This window comes from Lethenteron reissneri, chromosome 67 (genome assembly GCF_015708825.2).
Source record: "Lethenteron reissneri isolate LAM-NWPU_2019-01 chromosome 67, ASM1570882v1, whole genome shotgun sequence".
NCBI classification, from domain to species: domain Eukaryota; kingdom Metazoa; phylum Chordata; class Hyperoartia; order Petromyzontiformes; family Petromyzontidae; genus Lethenteron; species Lethenteron reissneri.
The window spans coordinates 5,341,744-5,365,469 of NC_083845.1; the positions used below are offsets into that span (position 1 = coordinate 5,341,744).

The following is a 23,726-nucleotide window of genomic DNA, read 5'->3' on the forward strand; positions in this document are numbered from 1 at the left end:
GTGGTGGGGGGGGGAGTGGTGGGGGGGGGAGTGGTGGGGGGGAGTGGTGGGGGGGGGATGGTGGGGGGGAGTGGTGGGGGGGGGAGTGGTGGGGGGGGAGTGGTGGGGGGGGAGTGGTGGGGGGGGAGTGGTGGGGGGGGGAGTGGTGGGGGGGGAGTGGTGGGGGGGGGAGTGGTGGGGGGGGAGTGGTGGGGGGGGAGTGGTGGGGGGGGGAGTGGTGGGGGGGGGAGTGGTGGGGGGGGGAGTGGTGGGGGGGAGTGGTGGGGGGGGGGAGTGGTGGGGGGGAGTGGTGGGGGGGGGGAGTGGTGGGGGGGAGTGGTGGGGGGGGAGTGGTGGGGGGGGGAGTGGTGGGGGGGGGAGTGGTGGGGGGGGGAGTGGTGGGGGGGGAGTGGTGGGGGGGGAGTGGTGGGGGGGGAGTGGTGGGGGGGGAGTGGTGGGGGGGGAGAGTGGTGGGGGGGGGAGTGGTGGGGGGGAGTGGTGGGGGGGGGGAGTGGTGGGGGGGAGTGGTGGGGGGGGAGTGGTGGGGGGGGGAGTGGTGGGGGGGGGAAGTGGTGGGGGGGGAGTGGTGGGGGGGGGAGTGGTGGGGGGGGGAGTGGTGGGGGGGAGTGGTGGGGGGGGAGAGAAGGTGGGGGGGAGGAGGGGTGGTGAGAAGGGGGAATGGGGGAGGGAAAGTGGTGGGGGGAAAGCGGGGGGGGGGGGGGGGAGAAAGCGGGGGGGGGGAGAAGGTGGGGGGGGGGGGGGAATGGGGGGGGGGGGGAGAGAAGTGGGGGGGGGGGGTAGCAACATGGTGACGCTGGGCTATCGACCCCGAGCGAGGAGCGTCACGGGAGGGGCCGTGTGTGTGTGCTCACGTCCAGCCCAATCAATCAATCGATCGATTTGTTCCTTTCCCTCGGGACCCTCTGGTTCCCCCCCCCCCGTTCCACATTTTTAGAATCAACGTCACCACGCTTTAGGAGCATTTGGCCGCCGCTACGAATTTCCACACGACGATGACGATAAGGGCAATCATTTGTGATCGCTTCTGAAAAAGAAGGTGATGGTCACTAGTGTGCTTGAGCTGGTAAGATTACAAAAAAAGTTAAGCGTTATTTGTAGATATGTTTTTTGTTGTTATCCGTTTACCGTTCCCATACTTGAACACTCCTCTCGTGTTTTTTTTCCGGTACCGTTTGTTGTAACGTTCTGAGCCTGCGGCCCCCCGGTGAGAAAAGAGCTTGACAGCTCCTCGGATTCTCTCCAGTCGAAATATCCCACTGCCACTGCGACAACCTCCAGATCCCGAGGTGGTCGAGCGACCGAGCGAGCGAGCGACCGAGCGAGCGAACGATGGAGCCTAGCGGATGGCGCGGAAAGTGAGGTGGCAGCCCTTCACCCGCCCCTCTCTCTCCCCACGCCACCGTAGATTGTTGTCGTCGTCGTCGTCGTCGTTAATATACCGCGGTGAGCGTAGCAGCAGTTGCTGTGCAGGTCGTGGAGAACGAAACGAAATCTTCCCCCGTTGCGACGAACTTGCAACGAATTCGGTTTTAGGAAAACGCTTGCCAGTGTGGTAACTGGCCTCTCCTGCGGGCGTATTGGGTCACGGCGGCAACTGCCAGAATCAGCCGAAACCTCCACCACCCACCACAACGCACGCGACTCCTGTTGTTGTGTGTGGCCACGCGCACCCCCCCCCCACTCCGAAACCCCTCCCCCCCCCTCCCCGCGCCGTAGCCGCCGCCCCCTTTGAAAACAAACTCCGCAACGGTTCATCTTCTTGGTTCTTTCGGTAAAGTCGTCACGTAGAAGGGAAATAATAAAATAATAAAAATAAAACAATATATAATTCTCACGACGTTTCGGCCACAACGCAAGCAGCCGTCCTCAGGTGAAAAACAGGTCTTGACAAAGGAATTTGCATATCTGTTGATATGCAAATTCCTTTGTCAAGGCGCTCTTCCTCCCCTAACCCAGCTTAAATATAGGCTGCCAAGCCTGGTGGTGTTTCATTCAGACGCTGTCTTTCCGACAGACCTGTTCTTCACCTGAGGACGGCTGCTTGCGTTGTGGCCGAAACGTCGTGAGAATTATTTTATTATGTTTTATTTTTATTCTTTTATTTCCCTTCTACGTGACTTTACCGAAAGAACCAAAAAGATGAATCCCTGCAGTCACGAAAGCTTTACATCGAAAAGATTTATATTTTATTAACATTTTTTATTTTTTTTATTTTAGTATGTTGAATTTTTATCATTTTATTATTTCCCTTCTACGTGACTTTACCGAAAGAACCAAGAAGATGCTGCTGCAGTCACGAAAGCTTTACATCGAAATTCCGCAACGGAGCTTTGCGCGCATCCGTATCCGCCGCATGCCCACGTGCCCCGCTCGGGGCAGCCGACGTCGATACTCGAACAGCATCACCCTGCGTAACAAAAAAACACGAACACCTCACGGGACCCACCGTCACTCCACCGCTGGGACGAAGGCCGTCCCCCGACGTCTTGGCCGCTCGTGTGACACCGCACGTCAACCGTGCCGCTTGGCGCCGGTTGGTCAAGAGGCTTGCGAGGCGCTAACCGCCGTGCCGCCGTTCCCCCCCCCCTCCGCCCCGTATAGGCGCGCATTTCAAGATTTAAATCAGAACCCGCCAAAAAACACTTGTGACCCTTCTGTCTCTCTCTCTCTCTGTCCGACGTTCATTCAGATTGCGCGGTCGGCGGCGTCGCGAGGCCAGGAACCCGTTCGGGAAATCTCGCAGAGCACAGCAGCCCTCCCCCGTCTCGCTTGAGAACGGCCCGCTGAAGCGGACATCACAGAGCCACCTCTGAGATCCCTACTTCTTCAAGTGACACTCTGGCAGACACACAACGGCCGCTGAAGCGGACATCACACAGGGCGACCTCTGAGATCTCTACTTCTTCAAGTGACGCTTGTGAACACAGAACGGCCGCTGAAGCGGACATCACAGAGCCACCTCCAAGACCCCCTCTTCTGCGTCAAGCGATGCAATGGCTCCGCACGCGGCCGCCACTGCCGCAAGAGAGCAAAGCGAGAAACGGCGTTGACAAAATTTTCCCCTCGAGTGTCAAGATCCTCCTCCGATACCGCTTCAAGCGACGTTTGTGGCACGTCAGAGCGGTACTTGTGTCGCGAGCCCAAATGCAGCGTCGGAAAGCAAATTGGAAGGCGACCGGGCTGAGGCACCTCAACGCGCTACGATTCAGAACCCTTCAAACACCTTTAGGACCATCCCCCCCCTCCCCCCACCTCCTCGGATGAACTTAGCTGAGCAGATCTCCCACCCCCCCCCCCCCACCGCCACCGCCGCCGCCGCCTTTGTACGCGCTTCGAGAAGACAAACGTCAGCGTGACGTCGGTCTGTTCTTCGCCGACGGAGCGCCGCCTTGCGGTGGTGGGGGGCCGGAGAGGTGGGGGCGGTTGGGGGGGGGGTCCCGCCCACACAAAGTGGCACTGACCGGCGCGGTGAAGTATGGTCAACCCCCAACGCGACGCAGATAAACCACGGCCCGCCTACCCCCCCACCACCACCACTAGCCATGGCGCTGGTGTGACCGGTGTGACCTGCCCCCCCGCCGCGCTCCCCACGACCTTCAAAGCAAGGTCACAAGGTCACAAGGTTCCAAGGTCGCGAGGTCGTAAGGTCGCGAGGTTGCAAGGTTACGAGGTCGCGATGTAGCAAAATCGCGAGCTCGCAATGTCCCAAGGTTCCAAGGTCACAAGGTCGCGAGGTTGTAAGTTTGCAAGGTTACGAGGTCACGATGTAGCGAAATCGCGAGCTCGCAGCGTCGCAATGTCCCAAGGTCACATGGTCGCGAGGTTGCCAGGTTACGAGCTCGCAAAGGTAGCGAGGTCGCAAGGTCGCAAGGTTGTAAGTTTGCAAGGTTACGAGGTCGCGATGTAGCGAAATCGCGAGCTCGCAGCGTCGCAATGTCCCAAGGTCACATGGTCGCGAGGTCGCACGGTTGCCAGGTTACGAGCTCGCAAAGGTCGCGAGATCGCAAAGTCGCGAGGTCGCACCGCAGGAACCCCCGGTCGCCACTGCCGCTCACCACTGCGTGGCCTCCCACGGCGCTCGCCGCGGCAACGCCCCGGCCTCACCGCCACCGCCACCGCCATCTGGCGAGGGCGCCAGCAGCACGTCGTGCATGTCGCCGAACGCCGCCTCGACGGCGAGCGCCAGCGCCGAGGCGTGGGTGTGCCGGCAACAGTGCAGTGCCGTCACGCTGATGGAGATGCGCGAGGCCTGCGGGTTGTAGCACACGCCGTAGCCGTCGGGCACCGCCGGGCCCTGGCACATCACCGCCTCCATGTGCGCGGGGACCTGGGGGGGGGGGGGGGGGACGATGTAGTGGAATTTATAATCTGCAGGTCACATGTCAGCACGTGTGTATGTGTGCTGAACTTATTTAGCACCGCCGTACGTGGCCAACCGCGTTGATCGGAGGTGAAGTGCTGAGTCTATGGGTAGTGTTGAGTCTATGGGCGGTGTTGAGTTTATGGGTAGTGTTGAGTCTATGGGTAGTGTTGAGTCTATGGGTAGTGTTGAGTCTATGGGTAGTGTTGAGTCTATGGGTAGTGTTGAGTCTATGGTGCAGTGTTGAATCTATGGTGCAGTGTTGAGTCTTTGGGTAGTGTTGAGTCTATGGGTAGTGTTGAGTCTATGGGCAGTGTTGAGTCTATGGGCAGTGTTGAGTCTATGGGCAGTGTTGAGTCTATGGGCGGTGTTGAGTCTATGGGCAGTGTTGAGTCTATGGGTTAGTGTTGAGTCTATGGGTAGTGTTGAGTCTATGGGTAGTGTTGAGTCTATGGGCAGTGTTAGTCTATGATTCAGTGTTGAGTCTATGGGCAGTGTTGAGTCTATGATTCAGTGTTGAGTCTATGGGCAGTGTTGAGTCTATGGTGCAGTGTTTAGTCTATGGGCAGTGTTAGTCTATGATTCAGTGTTGAGTCTATGGGCAGTGTTAGTCTATGATTCAGTGTTGAGTCTATGGGCAGTGTAAGTATATGATTCAGTGTTGAGTCTATGATTCAGTGTTGAGTCTATGGGCAGTGTAAGTATATGATTCAGTGTTGAGTCTATGGGCAGTGTTGAGTCGATGGTGCAGTGTTTAGTCTATGGGCAGTGTTTAGTCTATGGGCAGTGTTAGTCTATGGGCAGTGTTGAGTCTATGGGCAGTGTTAGTCTATGGGCAGTGTTGAGTCTATGGGCAGTGTTGAGTCTATGGGCAGTGTTGAGTCTATGGGCAGTGTTAGTCTATGATTCAGTGTTGAGTCTATGGGCAGTGTTGAGTCTATGGGTCGTGTTGAGTCTATGGGCAGTGTTGAGTTTATGGGCAGTCTTGAGTCTATGGGTAGTGTTGAGTCTATGGGTAGTGTTGAGTCTATGGGTAGTGTTGAGTCTATGATTCAGTGTAGAGTCTATGGGCAGTGTTTAGTCTATGGGCAGTGTTGAGTCTATGGGCAGTGTTAGTCTATGGGCAGTGTTGAGTCGATGGGCAGTGTTAGTCGATGATTCAGTGTAGAGTCTATGGGCAGTATGGAGTCTATGGGCAGTGTTAGTCTATGATTCCGTGTTGAGCCTATGGGCAGTGTTGAGTCTATGGGTAGTGTTGAGTTTATTGGCAGTGTTGAGTCTATGGGTAGTGTTGAGTCTATGGGTAGTGTTGAGTCTATGGGCAGTGTTGAGTCTATGGGCAGTGTTGAGTCTATGGTGCAGTGTTGAGTCTATGGTGTAGTGTTGAGTCTATGGGCAGTGTTGAGTGCATGGACAGTGTTGAGTCTATGGGCAGTGTTGAGTGTATGGACAGTGTTGAGTCTATGGGCAGTGTTGAGTGTATGGACAGTGTTGAGTCTATGGGCAGTGTTGAGTCTATGGGCAGTGTTAAAGAATACAAACTGCAAGCAAGGGTCGAGAATCGAACCCGGGAACTACTTTGCAAGCGAGGAATAACCGTTGCCACTCCTCGCCTAGGTGACCTGTGACCTGTGACCTGTGTGCCCCGGTGCGGCCCGCACCTCAGAGGTCACAACCGGGTACCCGATACCCGTACCCTACCCGATACCCGGCTACCCGTACCCTGCCGGGTACGGGTAGCCGTTTGTGACCCTGGTGCGGCCGGGTACGGGTACGGGTAGGCCGTGAGTCACTGGTGAGTAACCGTTTGTCACTCATTTCCCAACGTCTTGTCTCTTCTCACAATTCAAGTTCCTAGAATCAACCCACCCGTGCCTGCAACATGGCTTCATCCCAGAGGTCGCAATCAGGTACCTGATACCCGTACCCTACCCGTACCCGGCCGTACCCGGCCGGGTACGGGTAGGGTACGGGTACGGCCGGGTACGGGTACCCGTCTGCGACCCTGGTGCGGCCGGGTACGGGTACGGGTAAGGAATCAAAACCCGTTTGCGACCTCTGCCGCACCTGCTTGGTGAAGAGGCGGAAGTGTGTGGCGATGGCGTAGGAGGTGTCCATGTAGAGCTGCGGTACGCTGTGGCCGTCCGCGATGGCCTGCAGCTTCAGGCCCAGCAGGTGGGCGTCTATAGCCTGGCCCGTCATAGCCTGGCACAGACACACAAAGACAAAGATCCCCCGTGTAGCCTTAATACACTGTAGGGGCAAGTGCTGTTAGCGAGCACCTATGAAGGCCGGTACGGCACAGGGGGTGAGTGGCCAGCACCACGCCCGGCTAACTTTGTCTCCCCAGTGGCGATGTTTACTACACATGGCACCAGGTACTCATTTGAGGCTGAGTCGACCTAGGGGAGGCCCATGACCAGTTCAGATAATCGTGACCGATGTTGGCCATGAGCGGGAATCGAACTCGGGTTGCCAACATCGTAGCGCACCGTGGCGCTAACCACTGCACCACCGCTCCCCATACACAAAAGACTAAGATCCCCCGTATAGCCTTAATCGACTGTAGGGGCAAGTGCTGCTAGCGAGCACCTATGAAGGCCGGCACGGCACATGAGGGGGTGGGTGGCCAGCACCACGCCCTGCTAACTTTGTCTCCAGAGTGGCGATGGTTACACATCGCACTAGGTACTCATTTGAGGCTGAGTCGACCTAGGGGAGGCCCATGACCAGTTCAGATCATCGTGACCGGTGTTGGCCGTGAGCGGGAATCGAACTCGGGTTGCCAGCTTCGTAGCGCAGCGTGGCGCTGCAGGTGTGCGTCTATAGCCTGGCCCATCATAGCCTGGCACACACACACACAGACAAAGATCCCCCGTAAATCTAATCTAAGTTGTCTTGTGGTTGTTGTTGGTTGTTTGACTTGCATCCCACTGGGATTTTTGCACACAGCGTTGGTGTACGGTGATTTTTTTCTGCAATGTTTTGCTGTCTTTTCTTGGATTTTCTGTTTGCACTTAGTCACATAGTCACTTTAAGATGTTTTCTTGTTCATGTTTTTGTTTTTTGTTTGTTGCGGTTGCACCCGATTCAAGAGCCGAATGGCTCACAGGGCTACACCTAATACATGAACTCGTATAGCCTTAATAGACTGTAAGGGCAAGTGCTGTTAGCGAGCACCTATGAAGGCCGGTACAACACACGAGGGGGTGGGTGGCCAGCACCACGCCCGGCCGACTTTGTCTCCCCAGCGGCGATGTTTACTACACATGGCACCAGGTACTCATTTGAGGCTGAGTCGACCTAGGGGAGGCCCATGACCAGTTCAGATAATCGTGACCGGTGTTAGCCATGAGCGGGAATCGAACTCGGGTCGCCGGCTTCGTAGCGCAGCGTGGCGCTAACCGCTACACCACCGCTCCACATACACAAAAGACTAAGATCCCCCGTATAGCCTTAATAGACTGTTGGGGCAAGTTCTGTTAGCGAGCACCTACGAAGGCCGGCACGGCACACGAGGCGCTACCCCGAACCCGTCCCGGCTCCAGCCGGCGCGGCGTGCTCCCCACCTGCTCCGTGGACTCCACGTGAGTCTGGATTGCCGCCCTCAGCAGCGCCAGCTTCTCGGCGTCCTGCGACGGCGCAACGCAAAAGCCACACGATCACGACATCACAGCGTCACCGGCACATACACACACAGCGTCACAAACACACACAGCGTCATCAGAACATACACACAGCGTCACCAGCACACACACACACAGCGTCACCAGCACACACACAGTGTCACCAGCACACACACACACACAGTGTCACTAGCACACACACACCGTCACCAACACACACACACACACACAGCGTCACACACACACACAGCATCACCAGCACACACACACACAGCATCACCAGAACATACACACACACACAGCGTCACAAACACACACACACACACAGCGTCACCAGCACATACACACAGCGTCACCAGCATACACACAGCGTCACCAGCACACACACACACAGCGTCACCAGCACACACACACACACACACAGCGTCACCAACACACACACACAGCATCACCAGAACACACACACACAGCGTCACTAACACACACACACAGCGTCACCATCACACACACACAGCGTCACCAGCACACACACACAGCATCACCAGCACACACACACACACACAGCGTCACCAGCACACACACAACGTCACTAGCACACACACACACACAGCATCACCAGCACACACACACACAGCGTCACCAGCACACACACAACGTCACCAGCACACACACACAGCATCACCAGCACACACACACAGCATCACCAGCACACACACACAGCATCACCAGCACACACACACACACAGCGTCACCAGCACACACACGTCACCAGCACACACACACAGCGTCACCAACACACACACACAGCATGACCAGCACACACACACAGCGTCACCAGCGCACACACAGCATCACCAGCACACACACACACACAGCGTCACCAGCGTACACACACACACAGCGTCACCAGCGTACACACGCAACCACAACAACGTGTACCGGAGTGTCGGGGCTGTCGAAGGCCTCCACGAAGCGCAGCGATTGTGACGAGGTGGAGCGGATGATGTCGGTGCGGCCCAGGTGGAACATTCGCGTGGTGGCACTCTCGCTGGTGGAGCACACCCCACCGTGCAGCCTGCGCACACAGCCACCAGAGGCGCCCACTCACCTCCCCACCCACTCACTCGCTCGCTCACTCATCCACTCACTCACTCACTCGCCCGCTCACTCACCCACCTCGCTGGTGGAGCACACCCCGCCGTGCAGCCTGCGCACACAGCCACCAGAGGTGCTCACTCACCTCCCCACCCACCCACTCACTCGCTCGCTCACTCATCCACTCACTCGCTCGCCCGCTCACTCACTCACCTCGCTGGTGGAGCACACCCCGCCGTGCAGCCTGCGCACACAGCCACCAGAGGCGCCCACTCACCTCCCCACCCACTCACTCGCTCGCTCACTCATCCACTCACTCACTCACTCGCCCGCTCACTCACTCACCTCGCTGGTGGAGCACACCCCGCCGTGCAGCCTGCGCACACAGCCACCAGAGGCGCTCACTCACCTCCCCACCCACCCACTCACTCGCTCGCTCACTCATCCACTCACTCACTCACCTCGCTGGTGGAGCACACCCCACCGTGCAGCCTGCACACACAGCCACCAGAGGTGCTCACTCACCTCCCCACCCACTCACTCGCTCGCTCACTCACTCACCCACTCACTCGCTCACTCACCTAGCCCACCTACCCACCCGCTCACTCACCTCCCCGCCCACCCACCCACTCACTCACTCGCCCGCCCACTCACTCACCTCCCCGCCCACCCACCCACCCACTCACTCGCTCGCTCGCCCGCCCACTCACTTCGCCCACTCACTCCCTCACCCACTCCCTCACCCACTCACTCACCTCCCCACCCACTCACTCGCTTGCCCGCCCGCTCACCTCGCCCGCCCACCCACCCGCTCGCTCGTCCGCTCACTCGCATGCCCACTCACTTACCTCGCCCACCTGCCCGCTCACTCGCTCGCCCGCCCACTCGCCCACTCCCTCCCTCACCCACTCACTCGCCCGCCCGCTCACTCACCTGTTCGCTCGCCCGCCCGCCCGCCCGCCCACTCGCTCACTCCCTCCCTCACCCACTCACTCGCCCGCCTGCTCACTCACTCACCTGTTCGCTCGCTCGTCCGCTCACTCGCATGCCCACTCACTCGTCCGCTCACTCGCACGCCCACTCACTCGCTCAATCACTCGCTTGCTTACTCACCTCGCCCGCCCACTCACTCGTCCGCTCACTTGCCCGCCCACTCACTCGTCCGCTCCCTCGCACACCCACTCGCTCGCCCACTCACCCGCTCGCCCACTCAGTCACCTACTCGCTCACCCAGAAACTCACTCACCCAACTCAGTCCACCACCCACACAATCACTCATTCACGCACTCACTCGCTCAGTTCACTACCCGCTCACTCACAGACTCACTCCCCGACTCGCTCACTTCACGATCCACGCACTCACATCACTCACTCACTTAACCATCCACCCATTGACTGACTCACCCACCCGATCACCGAATCACTCTCTCGGCTACTCATTCGCTCATCCCATCCACCCTCTCCTCCATCACCGACCTACCCACACCGATTTACATAACCACTCGTTCACCCACTCACCCCGTCACCCCCACACCCACCACCAGCGCCCACCTGTAGTACGCGAGCTGCAGCGCCATCTGGATGAAGGCGTCGGGGCTGAGGCCCTGCTGCTTGAGGAAGTCCTTGCCGAACCTCCGGTAGATCAGGCAGCGGATGTCCAGGTCACCCACCTGGCTGTGGGGGTCCGGCCGGAACATTTTAATACTCGCCACCGCACGGCATTGTGGGGTGATGACGATGATGACGACGACGACGATGACGACGATTATGATAATGACGACTATGATGACGATGATGATGATGACGATGATGATGACGATTATGATAATGACGACTATGATGACGATGATGATGATGACGACGATGATGACGATTATGATAATGACGATGGCGACGATGATGACAATGACGATGACGACGATGATGACGATGACAATGACGATGATGACGATGAGGACGACGACGATGATGACGATGATGACAATGATGATGATGACGATAATGATAATGACGATGATGACGATGATGACAATGACGATGATGACGATGATGACAATGACGATGATGACAATGATGATGATGACGATGATGACAATGATGATGATGACGATGATGACAATGACGATGACGACGATGATGACGATGACAATGACGATGATGACGATGAGGACGACGACGATGATGACGATGATGACAATGATGATGATGACGATGATGATAATGACGATGATGATGACAACGATGACGACGACGACGATGATGACGACGATGACGATGATGACGATGATGATGATGACGATGATGATAATGACGATGATGACAATGATGATGATGACGATGATGATAATGACGATGATGACGATGATGATAATGACGATGATGACAATGATGATGATGACGATGATGATAATGACGATGATGACAATGATGATAATGACGATGATGATAATGACGATGATGACAATGATGATGACAACGACGACGACGACGATAATTCTGCAGGGAGTAATGCTGCTGCTGCTGATGATAACCACGGTGACGATGACTGTGATGCGGACGTCGCTGATAAATCTGTCCCTGCTGCTGGTGATGATTATGACGATGCTGCTGCTGCTGATGTTGCTGATGATTGTGATGACCATGATGATGGTACTGCTGTTTCAAACGTTGCTCCTCCTGGCTGCTGTTGCTGCTGCTGCTGATAATGATCAAGATGCTCTTGCTGCTGATGGTGCAGAAGATTATTAAGCTAAACTATTTCACGAGGAAAGGGTCCACTGAACTATTTCGTTCTTTTTTAGAAACGACCTGGTCACAAACGACAGCTCAAAGAGGCGGTGGCTTATCACGTGGAAATTGACAGCAGCCAAATACTCTGAACGCGTGACGTTGATTTTAAATGCGGACGGGAAAAAACCGGAGCACTCGGAGAAAAATAAATCCTTTGACGGATTGTATTTGACGCAAGCATGCTCACGGCCGTTTTCCGTGACCCTCCTCGGAGGACCCGGAGAAAAAAATACACGCAACCACGGGAAGAGAGACACTCAGAATTAAAATACACAGCAGCAGGCGTCAGGGTCGGGATCGAACCCATGACCTCCTGTACACCAGGCGAGGTAGTCAACATCTCCTAGCCACCGTGATGATGATGAGAGAGACACGCAAACTCCAAATATACAGCAGCAGGCGTCAGGGTCGGGATCGAACCCACGACCTCCTGTACACCAGGCGAGGTAGTCAACATCTCCTAGCCACCGTGATGATGGTGAGAGAGAGAGACACGCAAACTCCAAATATACAGCAGAAGGCGTCAGGGTCGATATTGAACCCACGACCTCCTGCATACCAGGCGAGGTAGGTAACATCTCCTGGCCACCATGATGATGATGAGAGAGAGACACGCAAACTCCAAATATACAGCAGCAGGCGTCAGGGACCGGATTGAAACCACGACGTCCTGTACACCAGGCGAGGTAGTCAACATCTCGCCACCACATTCAGCTGGCCACAGACGACAAAGCCGACGGTGCTGCTGCTGCTGATGCTGCTGCTACTGCTGATGCTGCTGCTGATGCTGCTGATGCTGCTGCTGCTGATGCTGCTGCTGATGCTGCTGCTGATGCTGCTGCTGATGCTGCTGCTGCTACGATGAAGACGATATCCGCGACCGATGAGGGCGACGGCGGTGGGTGACCCGCGGCTCGCTCACATGTCCAGGTGGACCTTGGCAGACTCGATGAGGTCCTTCACGTCCGAGTTGATGTTGAAGTAGAGCTTCCGCGGCGTCTCCAGGCTCGCCGCGCTCGAACGCGGCTCCTCCCACTGCTGCTGCTGGCTGCGAACGAAAGTGTAACAAAGGGACTTCGTCACGTAATTCTAGATTTGAAGCTTTCGTGACTGCAAGTATTCACATTCTTAGGTTTTTTCGGTAAAGTCACGTGGGTAAAAAAAATTAAATTAATAAAAGTAAAATAAAGTAAAATAAAAAATAAATATCACGACGTTTCGGAGGCAACACAAGCTTCCGTCTTCAGGTGGAACCGTCACAGCACGATAGCTGTATCAAGTAAATGAGAGATTCCAAGAGATACTACTCTCATCATCATCACGGTGGCTAGGATATGTTAACTACCTCGCCTGGTGTACAGGAGGTCGTGGGTTCCATCCTGACCCTGACGCCTGCTGCTGTGTATTTGGAGTTTGTACATACGTACATACGAACCGCGAGAAGGGGCTCCTAGGTTCGCTTTCCGACCCGGCTGCCTCTCTGTGCAAAGTTTCTGTTCCGTGTCCGTCGTGAATGACCGCGCGCGTTTCGGAACCGCGCCGTCGCGTCAGGAAGTAAACGCACGCCGATCAAACACGCCCTGCACTAGGCCCCATCGCAGCGCCCTGCAATAGGCCCCATCGCTGCGTCTCTTCGCTGCGTCCCATCACTGCATCCCATCACCACGCCTTGCCATAGGCCCCATCGCTGCGTCCCATCGTCGTGGCCCATCGCGCTTACTCACCAGTCGGCCACTGCGTAGTCGGCAATGCGCATGATGGGCACGCCCTCGGCCACGCCGCGCTCATAGAGCAGCCCGCATGTGCCGTCCTCGCCCACCACAAACTAGGAGAGGGGGGGGGGGGGTGGCACGGCATGGGGGAGTGCGGCGACGGGGCAGCACGTCGCAGACACACACACATAGAGACAGCGATGGAGCGATGAGTTCATGGGCAGGTGTGCCGGGTGGATTGCAATACCATCACATCACGTGGCAAAATAAAGATCCCCCGCGTAGCCTTGACAGGCTGTCGGGGCAAGTGCTGTTGGCGAGCACCTATGAGGGGTGGGTGGCCAGCACCACGCCCGGCCGCCTTTGTCTCCCCAGTGGCGATGTTTACTACACACCGCACCCGGTACTCGTGTGAGGCTGAGTCGACCTAGGGGAGGCCCAGGACCGGTTCAGATAATCGTCACTGGTGTTGGCAGTGAGCCGGGTTCGTAGCGCGGCGCGCTAACCGCCGGACCACCGCTCAACACACGCACACACTCAACAACAAGAACAGCAACCGCCATTCGCCACTAAGTGGCGGTGACTTCACCACGCCGCTTGTGCCAGGCCAGGTGCACACTCCCGAGGCCACGTTAAGTGTCGAATGCTCGCCGGCAGGAGGTCACGGGACAGACCCAGGTGATATGGGTTGACCGACTGAGATGGCTGGCAGGATGCACCACCTGTGCCACCTGCTGTGCCAACTACAGACACAGAAACGCCATGTTGTGAAAGACCCAACACAGCAGATCCCCCTGCGTTTGATCTTTCACGAAGCTCATGGTCCACCCTAAACCGCATCCGCACAAACCACAGCAGCAGCAGATGCCGATGATACCTGATGCACAAATGGAACATTTTTAACTTTCCAGTAATAGTAGTGTTGTGCGACTGATCATCCAGAACAGAGACCGTAGTGTAACGTGTCACGGCGCAATGCCCCTAAACCACAAACACGAAGGAGGAGACATCACAGCGATGATGATGGTACAACTTCTCCGCTGGCTCCCGATATGGTTGTCTGCTTGACCACCTGAATGTGACATCTACATCAGCAGCCGTACGACAACAAGATGAAGATCGTCATCATTATCTCGCACGGACACCGGTGAGGCCCAGTCGTCACAGCTGTCATCTCTCCATCGTCGTCGTCGTCATCGTCGTCACGTTCTCCTCAACCCACCAAGTGATGGCCATCATCACCATCATTCTGGCAAATCGCCCGACAATGCCGGTTGCAATCGCACCCGCGAAACGTCACAGCGCTCTAACTGTAAATGTCGCGGCTTTACTCTCCAACACGCACCGGTGAAGCAGTGACTCTGAAACCGCAGTCGCAGCTCAGCACCCACATCAGCAGCCCGTACGACAGAAGACAACGCCGACACACACACACAACAACAACCGCCATTCGCCACTAAGTGGCGGTGACGTCACCATGAAGCTTGTGCCAGGCCAAGTGCACCTTGAGGCCACGTGAAGTGTCGAACGCCAGCTGGCAGAAGGTCATGGGGCAGACCCAGCAGGTGCCACGGGTCGACTGACCGAGACGACCGAGATGACTGGCTGATGCACCACCTGTGCCCCCTACTGTACCAACTTGCTGTGCTTTAGCCACCCGGCGCTCCGCTCGTTGTTGTGAGCGTCGCTCCTCCGCCCTCCGTTGTTGTTGGAGGGCGACTGCCTCCAGCCTCCAACTGCCCAGTAGCGTCCTTCACGAGCCTCCTCCACAGAGGGCGACCTTGACACCGCTGGTACAGACACACACGCAGACACGCACGCACGCACCTGCAGAGTCTTGTCGAACCAGCGGTTGCCCGAGTTGGCGCAGCTGCCGCCCCCGTGCAGGATCTCCGCCGACATGCGGCTCAGCTGCATGTCCTCCTCGCCTGTGGTAGGCGGCATCGGCGCGTCCAGGCACACGGCGAAGATGCTCTGCTGGATGACGCGCGTCGACTCGCGGTTCAGCTTGTCTGCGACGTGTCACACGCGCAGGGCAGAGCGCACGTGTCACACACAGGGCAGAGTGCACGTGTCACACGCATGTAGGGGCAAGTGCTGTTGGCGAGGACCGGCACGGCACACGAGGGGTGGGTGGCCAGCATCCACGCCCGGCCGCCTTTGTCTCCCCGCCGGCTGCCCCCCAGAGGTCGCAACCGGGTACCCGATACCCGTACCCTACCCGATACCCGGCTACTCGTACCCAGCCGGGTAGACCGTGAGTCACTGGTGAGTAACCGTTTGTCACTCATTTCGGGTAGGGTACGGGAACGGGTAGGGAACGGCGACCCTGGTGCGGCCGGGTACGGGTAAGGAATCAAAACCCGTTTGCGACCTCTTCTGCCCGCCTCCCCCCCCACCCACCGCTGCCGCCGCCCCCACCGCCCCGGCTCGTACCGCGAATGAGGATGTCGTGGCCTGTGCCCCAGCGGTTGCGGTGCTCCGCCGTGAGGATGCCGATGGGCTCCTTGGTGGTCTTGATGGACAGGTTCCAGATCTTCTCCAGCTGCCAGTAGAGCTGCTCGGTGCTCAGCACCACGCCGTGGCTGTCGTAGACGTCGAGCTGGAAGAACTGCATCGACGCACGCACGCACGCACGCACGCACGCACGCACGCACACACGCACGCACGCACGCACACACGCACGCACACACACACACGCACACACGCAAGCGCGCGAGGCTGTGTTATGACTATTCATCGTGACACTTTCTCGCTCAGGTGAGACCCCCGCTGCATCACAAGACACTTGTTTTTTTTTTCAGGAGGGGTTAGGGGGCAGCGGGGGGGGGGCGATGTTGCTAACTGCTGTGTTGTGATCCTATTTGAGTAATTAGGGGCGCCACGGTGGCTAGGAGATGTTAACTCCCTCGCCTGGTGTACAGGAGGTCGTGGGTTCGATCCCAGACACTGACGCCTGCTGCTGTATATTTGGAGTCTGCGTGTCTCTCTCTCATCATCATCGCGGTGGCTAGGAGATGTTAACTACCTCGCCTGGTATACAGGAGGATGTGGGTTCGATCCCGACCCTGACGCCTGCTGCTGTATATTTGGAGTTTGCGTGTCTCTCTCTCATCATCATCGCGGTGGCTAGGAGATGTTAACTACCTCGCCTGGTATACCGGAGGTTGTGGGTTCGATCCCAGACACTGATGCCTGCTGCTGTATATTTGGAGTTTGCGTGTCTCTCTCTCATCATCACCCCACCCCCCCTCCCCGTCAGACACGCGCACTGGATTGCGCGCGAATCGATATTTTGTGGTGACTGGGGTTGGCTCGGAGGTCGGAGATGCCGAGCCAGTACCGCCGAGAGCCTGGGTTCAATCCGGGTCTCAGCTGTCCACCGCAGCCTGTTTATTTGGAGTTTGCGTGTCTCTCTCTCTCTCTCTCTCGCCCCATGCTCGCGTGGATGTTTCTCTCCGGGTCCTCCGGTTATTTTCCCCCTCCACGTTTAGAATCAACATCGCGCGTTCTAAAGCATTTGGCCGCTGCTAGAAATGTCCACGTGGGTTGAACGATCGTTCGTGATGGCAAGGACGCTTCTGTGAATAATATGGCTCAGTGTGGCACTTAGCTGGCAAAATTAAAAATAGTTGAATCTTGAGTTTTAGCTTCCGGCTTCGCGTGCGAATCGTTAACTCGTATACAGGTCACCACCACCGCCACCACCGCCACCACCGCCACCACCGCCTCCACCGCCACCACCGTCACCACCTGGCAGTGTTACTTGAGCGGTACGCGGTTAAACCGGGTTCCCCAAACCGAGAGTCGTACCCAGCAACTCTCTCTCTTTTTTTTTCTTCTAGATTTGAAGCTTTCGTGACTGCAAGGATTCATACTCTCAGTTTTTTCGGTAAAGTCACGTAGGTAAAAAATAAAATAAATAATAAAAAATAGTACAAAAATTTAAACTTTTATTTTTTATTTCTATCATACTCTTAGGTTGTTTCTGTAAAGTCACGTAGGTAAAAAAATGAAATTAATAAAAATAAAATAATAAAAATCACGACGTTTCGGAGGCAACACAAGTCTCCGTCATCAGGTGGGACCGTCACAGCCAGATTTGCTGCATCAAGTGAGGCAGGGATTCCAAGATGCAGGTTCTTAAATACAAGTTAAGGGGGAGGAGAGGGGGGGAGCTTATCAGATTGTGGTAGCCAATGAATGGAACGTATCGGGAAGGGGGGGTGGGGCTAAAAGAGAGCACGAGGTGTAAGTAGACGTGGAAGTGGACGTGTTAGTGCGCAAGCCCCTGTTGGTGCACTCTCTCTCTCTGGCAACACCGGGGGGGCGGGGGCATGGGGGGGGGGCTCGCCTGGTAGTTGTGCGCCACGGTGATGTGCCGCGGGTTGTTGCCGCCGCCGCGCTGGAGTGCGTAGTTGACGACGGTGTCGTGCCGTGGGCCCGGCACGCGGCACGACGAGAAGATGCGCCGGTACTGGTCCATGCAGAGCGGGCGGCCCCGGTGCAGGTTCCCCTGCAGGGTCTCGCTGGTGAGGAGGGGGGGGGGCGTACGAGGAGTCAGGGGGTCGTGGATTCACACACGATGGGCGTGCGGGCGGTACGCAACCCCTTCGTGTGGTGCGTAGAGCGGCGCTCTTCGCCGCAAGGTTGCCGCTGACGGGCCCCTGGTGGCCTTTCGTGCGGCCTCCTACAATAAGCGAATGTGAAAACAGCCCCCACCACCGTCGTCATCGTGCTGCTGCCAAACCCCCTAGTGGTTTCAAATGCGCGGCGGCCCTCCTCGCACTGATGAGGTCTTATCGGCGAAACTGCCCCCCCCCCCGCTAGCGAGGAACCACTGCGGCGGTTTAGAGGGCCGGCGGAGACCCCGACGAGTACGGAGAGACTCCCACCAGAGGACGCTGGCACAGGGAAAGCGCTAAAGGCTACACGGGGGAGGCGGGAGAGGAGGGGGAGAGGGGGGGGAAGGGGGGAAGGGATCTCCGTATTTGCTCTTCCACTCACCTATCGACGAGGGCCTTGAATTTCAGCACCGCGCTGATGAGCTTCGCCGCGAATCTGCGCGATGGGGGGGGGGGGAGGAGAGACGCACGTCGGAGTCACGGGGCTGTCTCGCTCGCAACACACGCGGATCGGCGGATTCCGTCGCTCCATCTCCACATCGGTGGGGTGCCCCCTTTCTCGCCCACGGCTGCCCACGGGCCTCAACGGTTTTGTATTTGAGCCAGGTAAGGCCCACTGAGCTGCACATGCGACCTGGTGACATCACCCACGGGTGGCGGTGGCAGCCAGTGGGTGCCTCACTCGGTGGCGCCCGCCCCATGGGTGGCAGCGCTCGCCACCAGTGGGTGGTGGCCGCCAAGTCGGGCAACGGCCACCACGGGGCGCGCGCCGCTGAAAGATGCTCGTTGTGGCAGAGGCATAGCTAGGGGGGGGGCAGGGGGGTACATATGTCCCAGGGCGCCAAGGTAAAGGGGCGCCAAAACGAGGCTTGCAACGTCACATTATAACTTATTGCGGCGGGCGCGGCAGCCTGAAACTACTGCACAAATCTACACCTCGACCTAAAAGTTTATATATCCCGCCACACACAGCCTGCATGTCATGTAGTTACATTTTGGTATGTGATTAAACGGGGGGGGGGGGGGGGGGGGGGGGAGGGCGCCAATTTAATAGTTTGTCCCCGGGCGCAAAATATCCCTTGCTACGCCACTGCGTTGTGGACCTCGGGACAAAAATCGGAACAAACGCCGACAAAAAAGCGCTCGACGGCAAATACAACAACTAAAAATGCCCCCCCCGCTAAAAACAAAATAAGTATAACCCGTAAAAACAAAGTTTTTCACTATAAATCCTTTATATGCGTGGCGGCTAGAGTCCTCTCGTCCTCTGGCTTGAGATGGCTGCCACCTATGGGTCAGATGATTGTCTGCCAGTATTAAGCAATTGGTAATTAAATATTTAATTTGTTTTCCCTAAACAGTGTAAAATTTTAGAAAAAAATTTTCAGTAACATTAATTGTCTCGCACAACGAGTCTGTGTGCAAAATGTCAGCTCGATTGGATCACGGGAAGTGGGTTAAAAAACGACCGAAAGATTTGCACGGTCGTAAGCAAGCAAGCAAGCACGCAAGCAAGCGAACTTAATATAAAGGATTTAAAAAGTCGCGCTTCTAATGCGGAAAGTTCTGAAAGCTGGAAGGGAACGTGACGGATTTTGTTTGGAGTGCTGACGGAGTGCTGACGGGGTGTTGACGGGGCCGCACCTGAGCTGGCCCTGCGTGTCGTGGAAGTCCTGCCTGGGCAGCACGACGCCCGGGTTGGAGTGGACGGCCAGGGAGCCGCGATTCTCCAGGAAGGTCGTCTTCATCCACCACTCCCGCAGCTGCGGGGGGGGGGGGGGGGGGGGGGGGGGGAGGGAGGCGGGGGGAACGTGGGGACAAGAGCGGAACACGGGACTCAAGACTGCGTGGGGATACACAGGGGGATGTGGGGACGTGGGGAGACGCACGCGGATGTGGGGACATACGGATGTGGGGACAAACAAGGGGATGGGGACACAGGGGGATGTGGGAACACGCGTGGGGACACACGTGGGGACACACGTGGGGACACGCGTGGGGACACGCACGGGGACGTGGGGACATACAGATGTGGGGACTCGCAAGGGGATGTGGGAACATGGGGACGTGGGGACACGCATGGGGACACACACGGGGACACACACGGGAACACACACGGGGACACGCATGGGGACGTGGGGACACACACGGGGACACGCATGGGGACACACACGGGGACACACACGGGAACACACACGGGGACACGCATGGGGACGTGGGGACACACACGGGGACACGCATGGGGACACACACGGGGACACACACGGGGACACACACGGGGACACGCACGGGAACACACACGGGGACACGCATGGGGACGTGGGGACACGCATGGGGACACACACGGGGACACGCACGGGGACACACACGGGGACACGCATGGGGACGTGGGGACACACACGGGGACACGCATGGGGACACACACGGGGACACACACGGGGACACACACGGGGACACACACGGGGACACACACGGGGACACGCATGGGGACGTGGGGACACACACGGGGACACGCATGGGGACACACACGGGGACACACACGGGGACACACACGGGGACACGCACGGGAACACACACGGGGACACGCATGGGGACGTGGGGACACACACGGGGACACGCACGGGGACACACACGGGGACACACACGGGGACACGCACGGGGACACGCACGGGGACACGCACGGGGACGTGGGGACACACACGGGGACACGCATGGGGACACCACACGGGGACACACACGGGGACACACACGGGGACACACACGGGGACACGCATGGGGACGTGGGGACGTGGGGACACACACGGGGACACGCACGGGGACACGCACGGGGACACGCACGGGGACACGCACGGGGACACACACGGGGACACACACGGGGACACACACGGGGACACACACGGGGACACGCATGGGGACGTGGGGACACACACGGGGACACGCACGGGGACACACACGGGGACACACACGGGGACACGCACGGGGACACGCACGGGGACACACACGGGGACACACACGGGGACACACACGGGGACACACACGGGGACACACACGGGGACACACACGGGGACACGCACGGGGACACACACGGGGACGTGGGGATGTGGGGACATGGACTCACCCAGTTGTCGGAGCGCTGAGCCTTGCGCTCCAGCCGAGCCTGCAGCACCTCACCCAGGCCGCCCGGTTTGCCGAAATTCTCGACGACGCGGTGCGTGTAGACCAGCTCCTCGGGAGGCACCAGCGGCTCCAGCGCCTGGGAGTCAGGGTGGTGTCAGGCCGGGTGTCAGGGCGGGTGTCAGGGCGTGTGTCAGGGTGGGTGTCAAGGCGGTGTCAGGGCGGTGTCAGGGTGGTGTCAGGGCGGGTGTCAGGGCGGGTGTCAGGGCGGGTGTCAGGGCGGTGTCAGGGCGGTGTCAGGGCGGGTGTCAGGGCGGGTGTCAGGGCGGTGTCAGGGCGGTGTCAGGGCGGGTGTCAGGGCGGGTGTCAGGGCGGTGTCAGGGCGGTGTCAGGGCGGTGTCAGGGCGGTGTCAGGGTGGTGTCAGGGTGGGTGTCAGGGCGGGTGGCAGGGCGGGTGTCAGGGTGTGTGTCAGCATTCTGCCAGTCATCTCAGTCAGTCAACGCATGGCACCTGGGTCTGCCCCGTGACCTCCTGCCAGCGGGCGTTCGATACTTCACGTGGCCTCAAGGTGCACATGGCCTGGCACAAGCACCGTGGTAATGTCACCGCCACTTAGTGGCGAATGGCGATTGTTGTTGATGTAGAACTTGTCTACTCGCGCCGTACGTAGCCAACCGTGCTAAATGGAGGTGCAGTGTTGAGTCTCTGGGCAGTGTTGAGTCTATGGGTAGTGTTGAGTCGATGGGTAGTGTTGAGTCTATGGGCAGTGTTGAGTCTATGGGCAGTGTTGAGTCTATGGGCAGTGTTGAGTCTATGGGCAGTGTTGAGTCTATGGGTAGTGTTGAGTCTATGGGTAGTGTTGAGTCTATGGGTAGTGTTGAGTCGATGGGTAGTGTTGAGTCTATGGGCAGTGTTGAGTCTATGGGCAGTGTTGAGTCTATGGGCAGTGTTGAGTCTATGGGCAGTGTTGAGTCTATGGGTAGTGTTGAGTCTATGGGTAGTGTTGAGTCTATGGGCAGTGTTGAGTCTATGGGCAGTGTTGAGTCTATGGGCAGTGTTGAGTCTATGGGCAGTGTTGAGTCTATGGGCAGTGTTGAGTCTATGGGCAGTGTTGAGTCTATGGGCAGTGTTGAGTCTATGGGCAGTGTTGAGTCTATGGGCAGTGTTGAGTCTATGGGTAGTGTTGAGTCTATGGGCAGTGTTGAGTCTATGGGTAGTGTTGAGTCTATGGGGCAGTGTTGAGTCTATGGGTAGTGTTGAGTCTATGGGCAGTGTTGAGTCTATGGGCAGTGTTGAGTCTGTGGGTAGTGTTGAGTCTATGGGCAGTGTTGAGTCTATGGGCAGTGTTGAGTCTATGGGCAGTGTTGAGTCTATGGACAGTTTTGAGTCTATGGGCAGTGTTGAGTCTATGGACAACCGCACTAATCAGATGTGCAGGACAAAAAAATGAGCACAGTTCTAAAAGAAATGAGTTTGCAATCGAAATTTTGAAGCGCAAAAGCTCCAGCGGCTTCCTAATATCGGAAGGAAGAACGTTCCAGACGGCCGCAGAAGCGAATCCGAAAGCGCCACGCGGTGGCAGCGCCGAGCGCAGTCTTCGTTCGACGTTTGGCCAAAATCTTCCTCGAGGACGACCGGTGGAGTTCGCGTGACGCCGGTTGACGCTCCTTGACGACATCCGCGAGTTGCTGTGGTTCGTTTGTGGCGAGCACTTTGTGTGTGTGTGACGAGCGCGACCTCGTGACGGAGTTCGTTCGGCCACCAGAAGCCAATGCAGCTCGACAAGCCACCGGGACCAGACACGGTCCGACCTTGCGGCAGCCCCGTCACGACTCGGGCCAAAGAATTCCGCGCGCGACGCAGCCTGCGGATGTTTCTGCCAGACGTCCCGTAGACTAGCGAGTTGCAATCATTGATAACAATAAAATAGAATCCCACCAACGAACCCCTCCACCCGAGCCACCTCACCTTCAGGTATCGCTCCAGGGTTTGGCGCAGTGGGGGTACGGGCAGTCTGGGCAGGGAGTGCCCCCCGTCCTCTCCTCCCAGCACAGACTTGACTCCTGGCTCCGACGATGACGATGACAAGGTCGTGAAGAGGAGGGGGGGCGGCGCGGAGAGGCCATCGCGACGCCGGGAGCAGGTGGCGGCCTGTAGGCCCAGCCGGTGTGGGGCCTGCGCGGGGTGCAGCGCACGCGTTGTTAGCGACATCCGCTACAAACATTAGTTTATTCTTCAACCCAAGTGTTTAGTATTCGCCCTGTCCGTCCATCTGTCTGTGTCTCTCTCTGTCAATCCATCTGTCTGTGTCTCTCTCTGTCAATCCATCTGTCTGTGTCTCTCTCTGTCAATCCATCTGTCTGTGTCTCTCTCTGTCAATCCACCTGTCTGTGTCTCTCTCTG

The 23,726-nt window shown here is 57.6% G+C and overlaps 1 protein-coding gene across 1 annotated transcript; it reads right to left on the reverse strand.

Moving 5' to 3' along the window:
• Positions 1-774: 774 nt before the first annotated feature.
• LOC133360157 (carnitine O-acetyltransferase-like) lies at positions 775-23,327 on the reverse strand. The gene is made up of 15 exons (XM_061578755.1): positions 23,292-23,327; positions 21,327-21,461; positions 19,853-19,971; positions 18,591-18,644; positions 17,938-18,112; positions 16,020-16,194; positions 15,411-15,595; positions 13,596-13,696; positions 12,794-12,919; positions 10,633-10,755; positions 9,295-9,325; positions 8,926-9,030; positions 7,930-7,992; positions 6,428-6,565; positions 775-4,327 (listed from the first exon to the last, which is right to left on the reverse strand). Exons 3-15 carry the CDS (start codon positions 19,954-19,956, stop codon positions 4,052-4,054), a joined length of 1,656 nt encoding a protein of 551 aa, XP_061434739.1. The 5' UTR covers positions 19,957-19,971; positions 21,327-21,461; positions 23,292-23,327; the 3' UTR covers positions 775-4,051.
• Between the last annotated feature and the right edge of the window lie 399 nt (positions 23,328-23,726).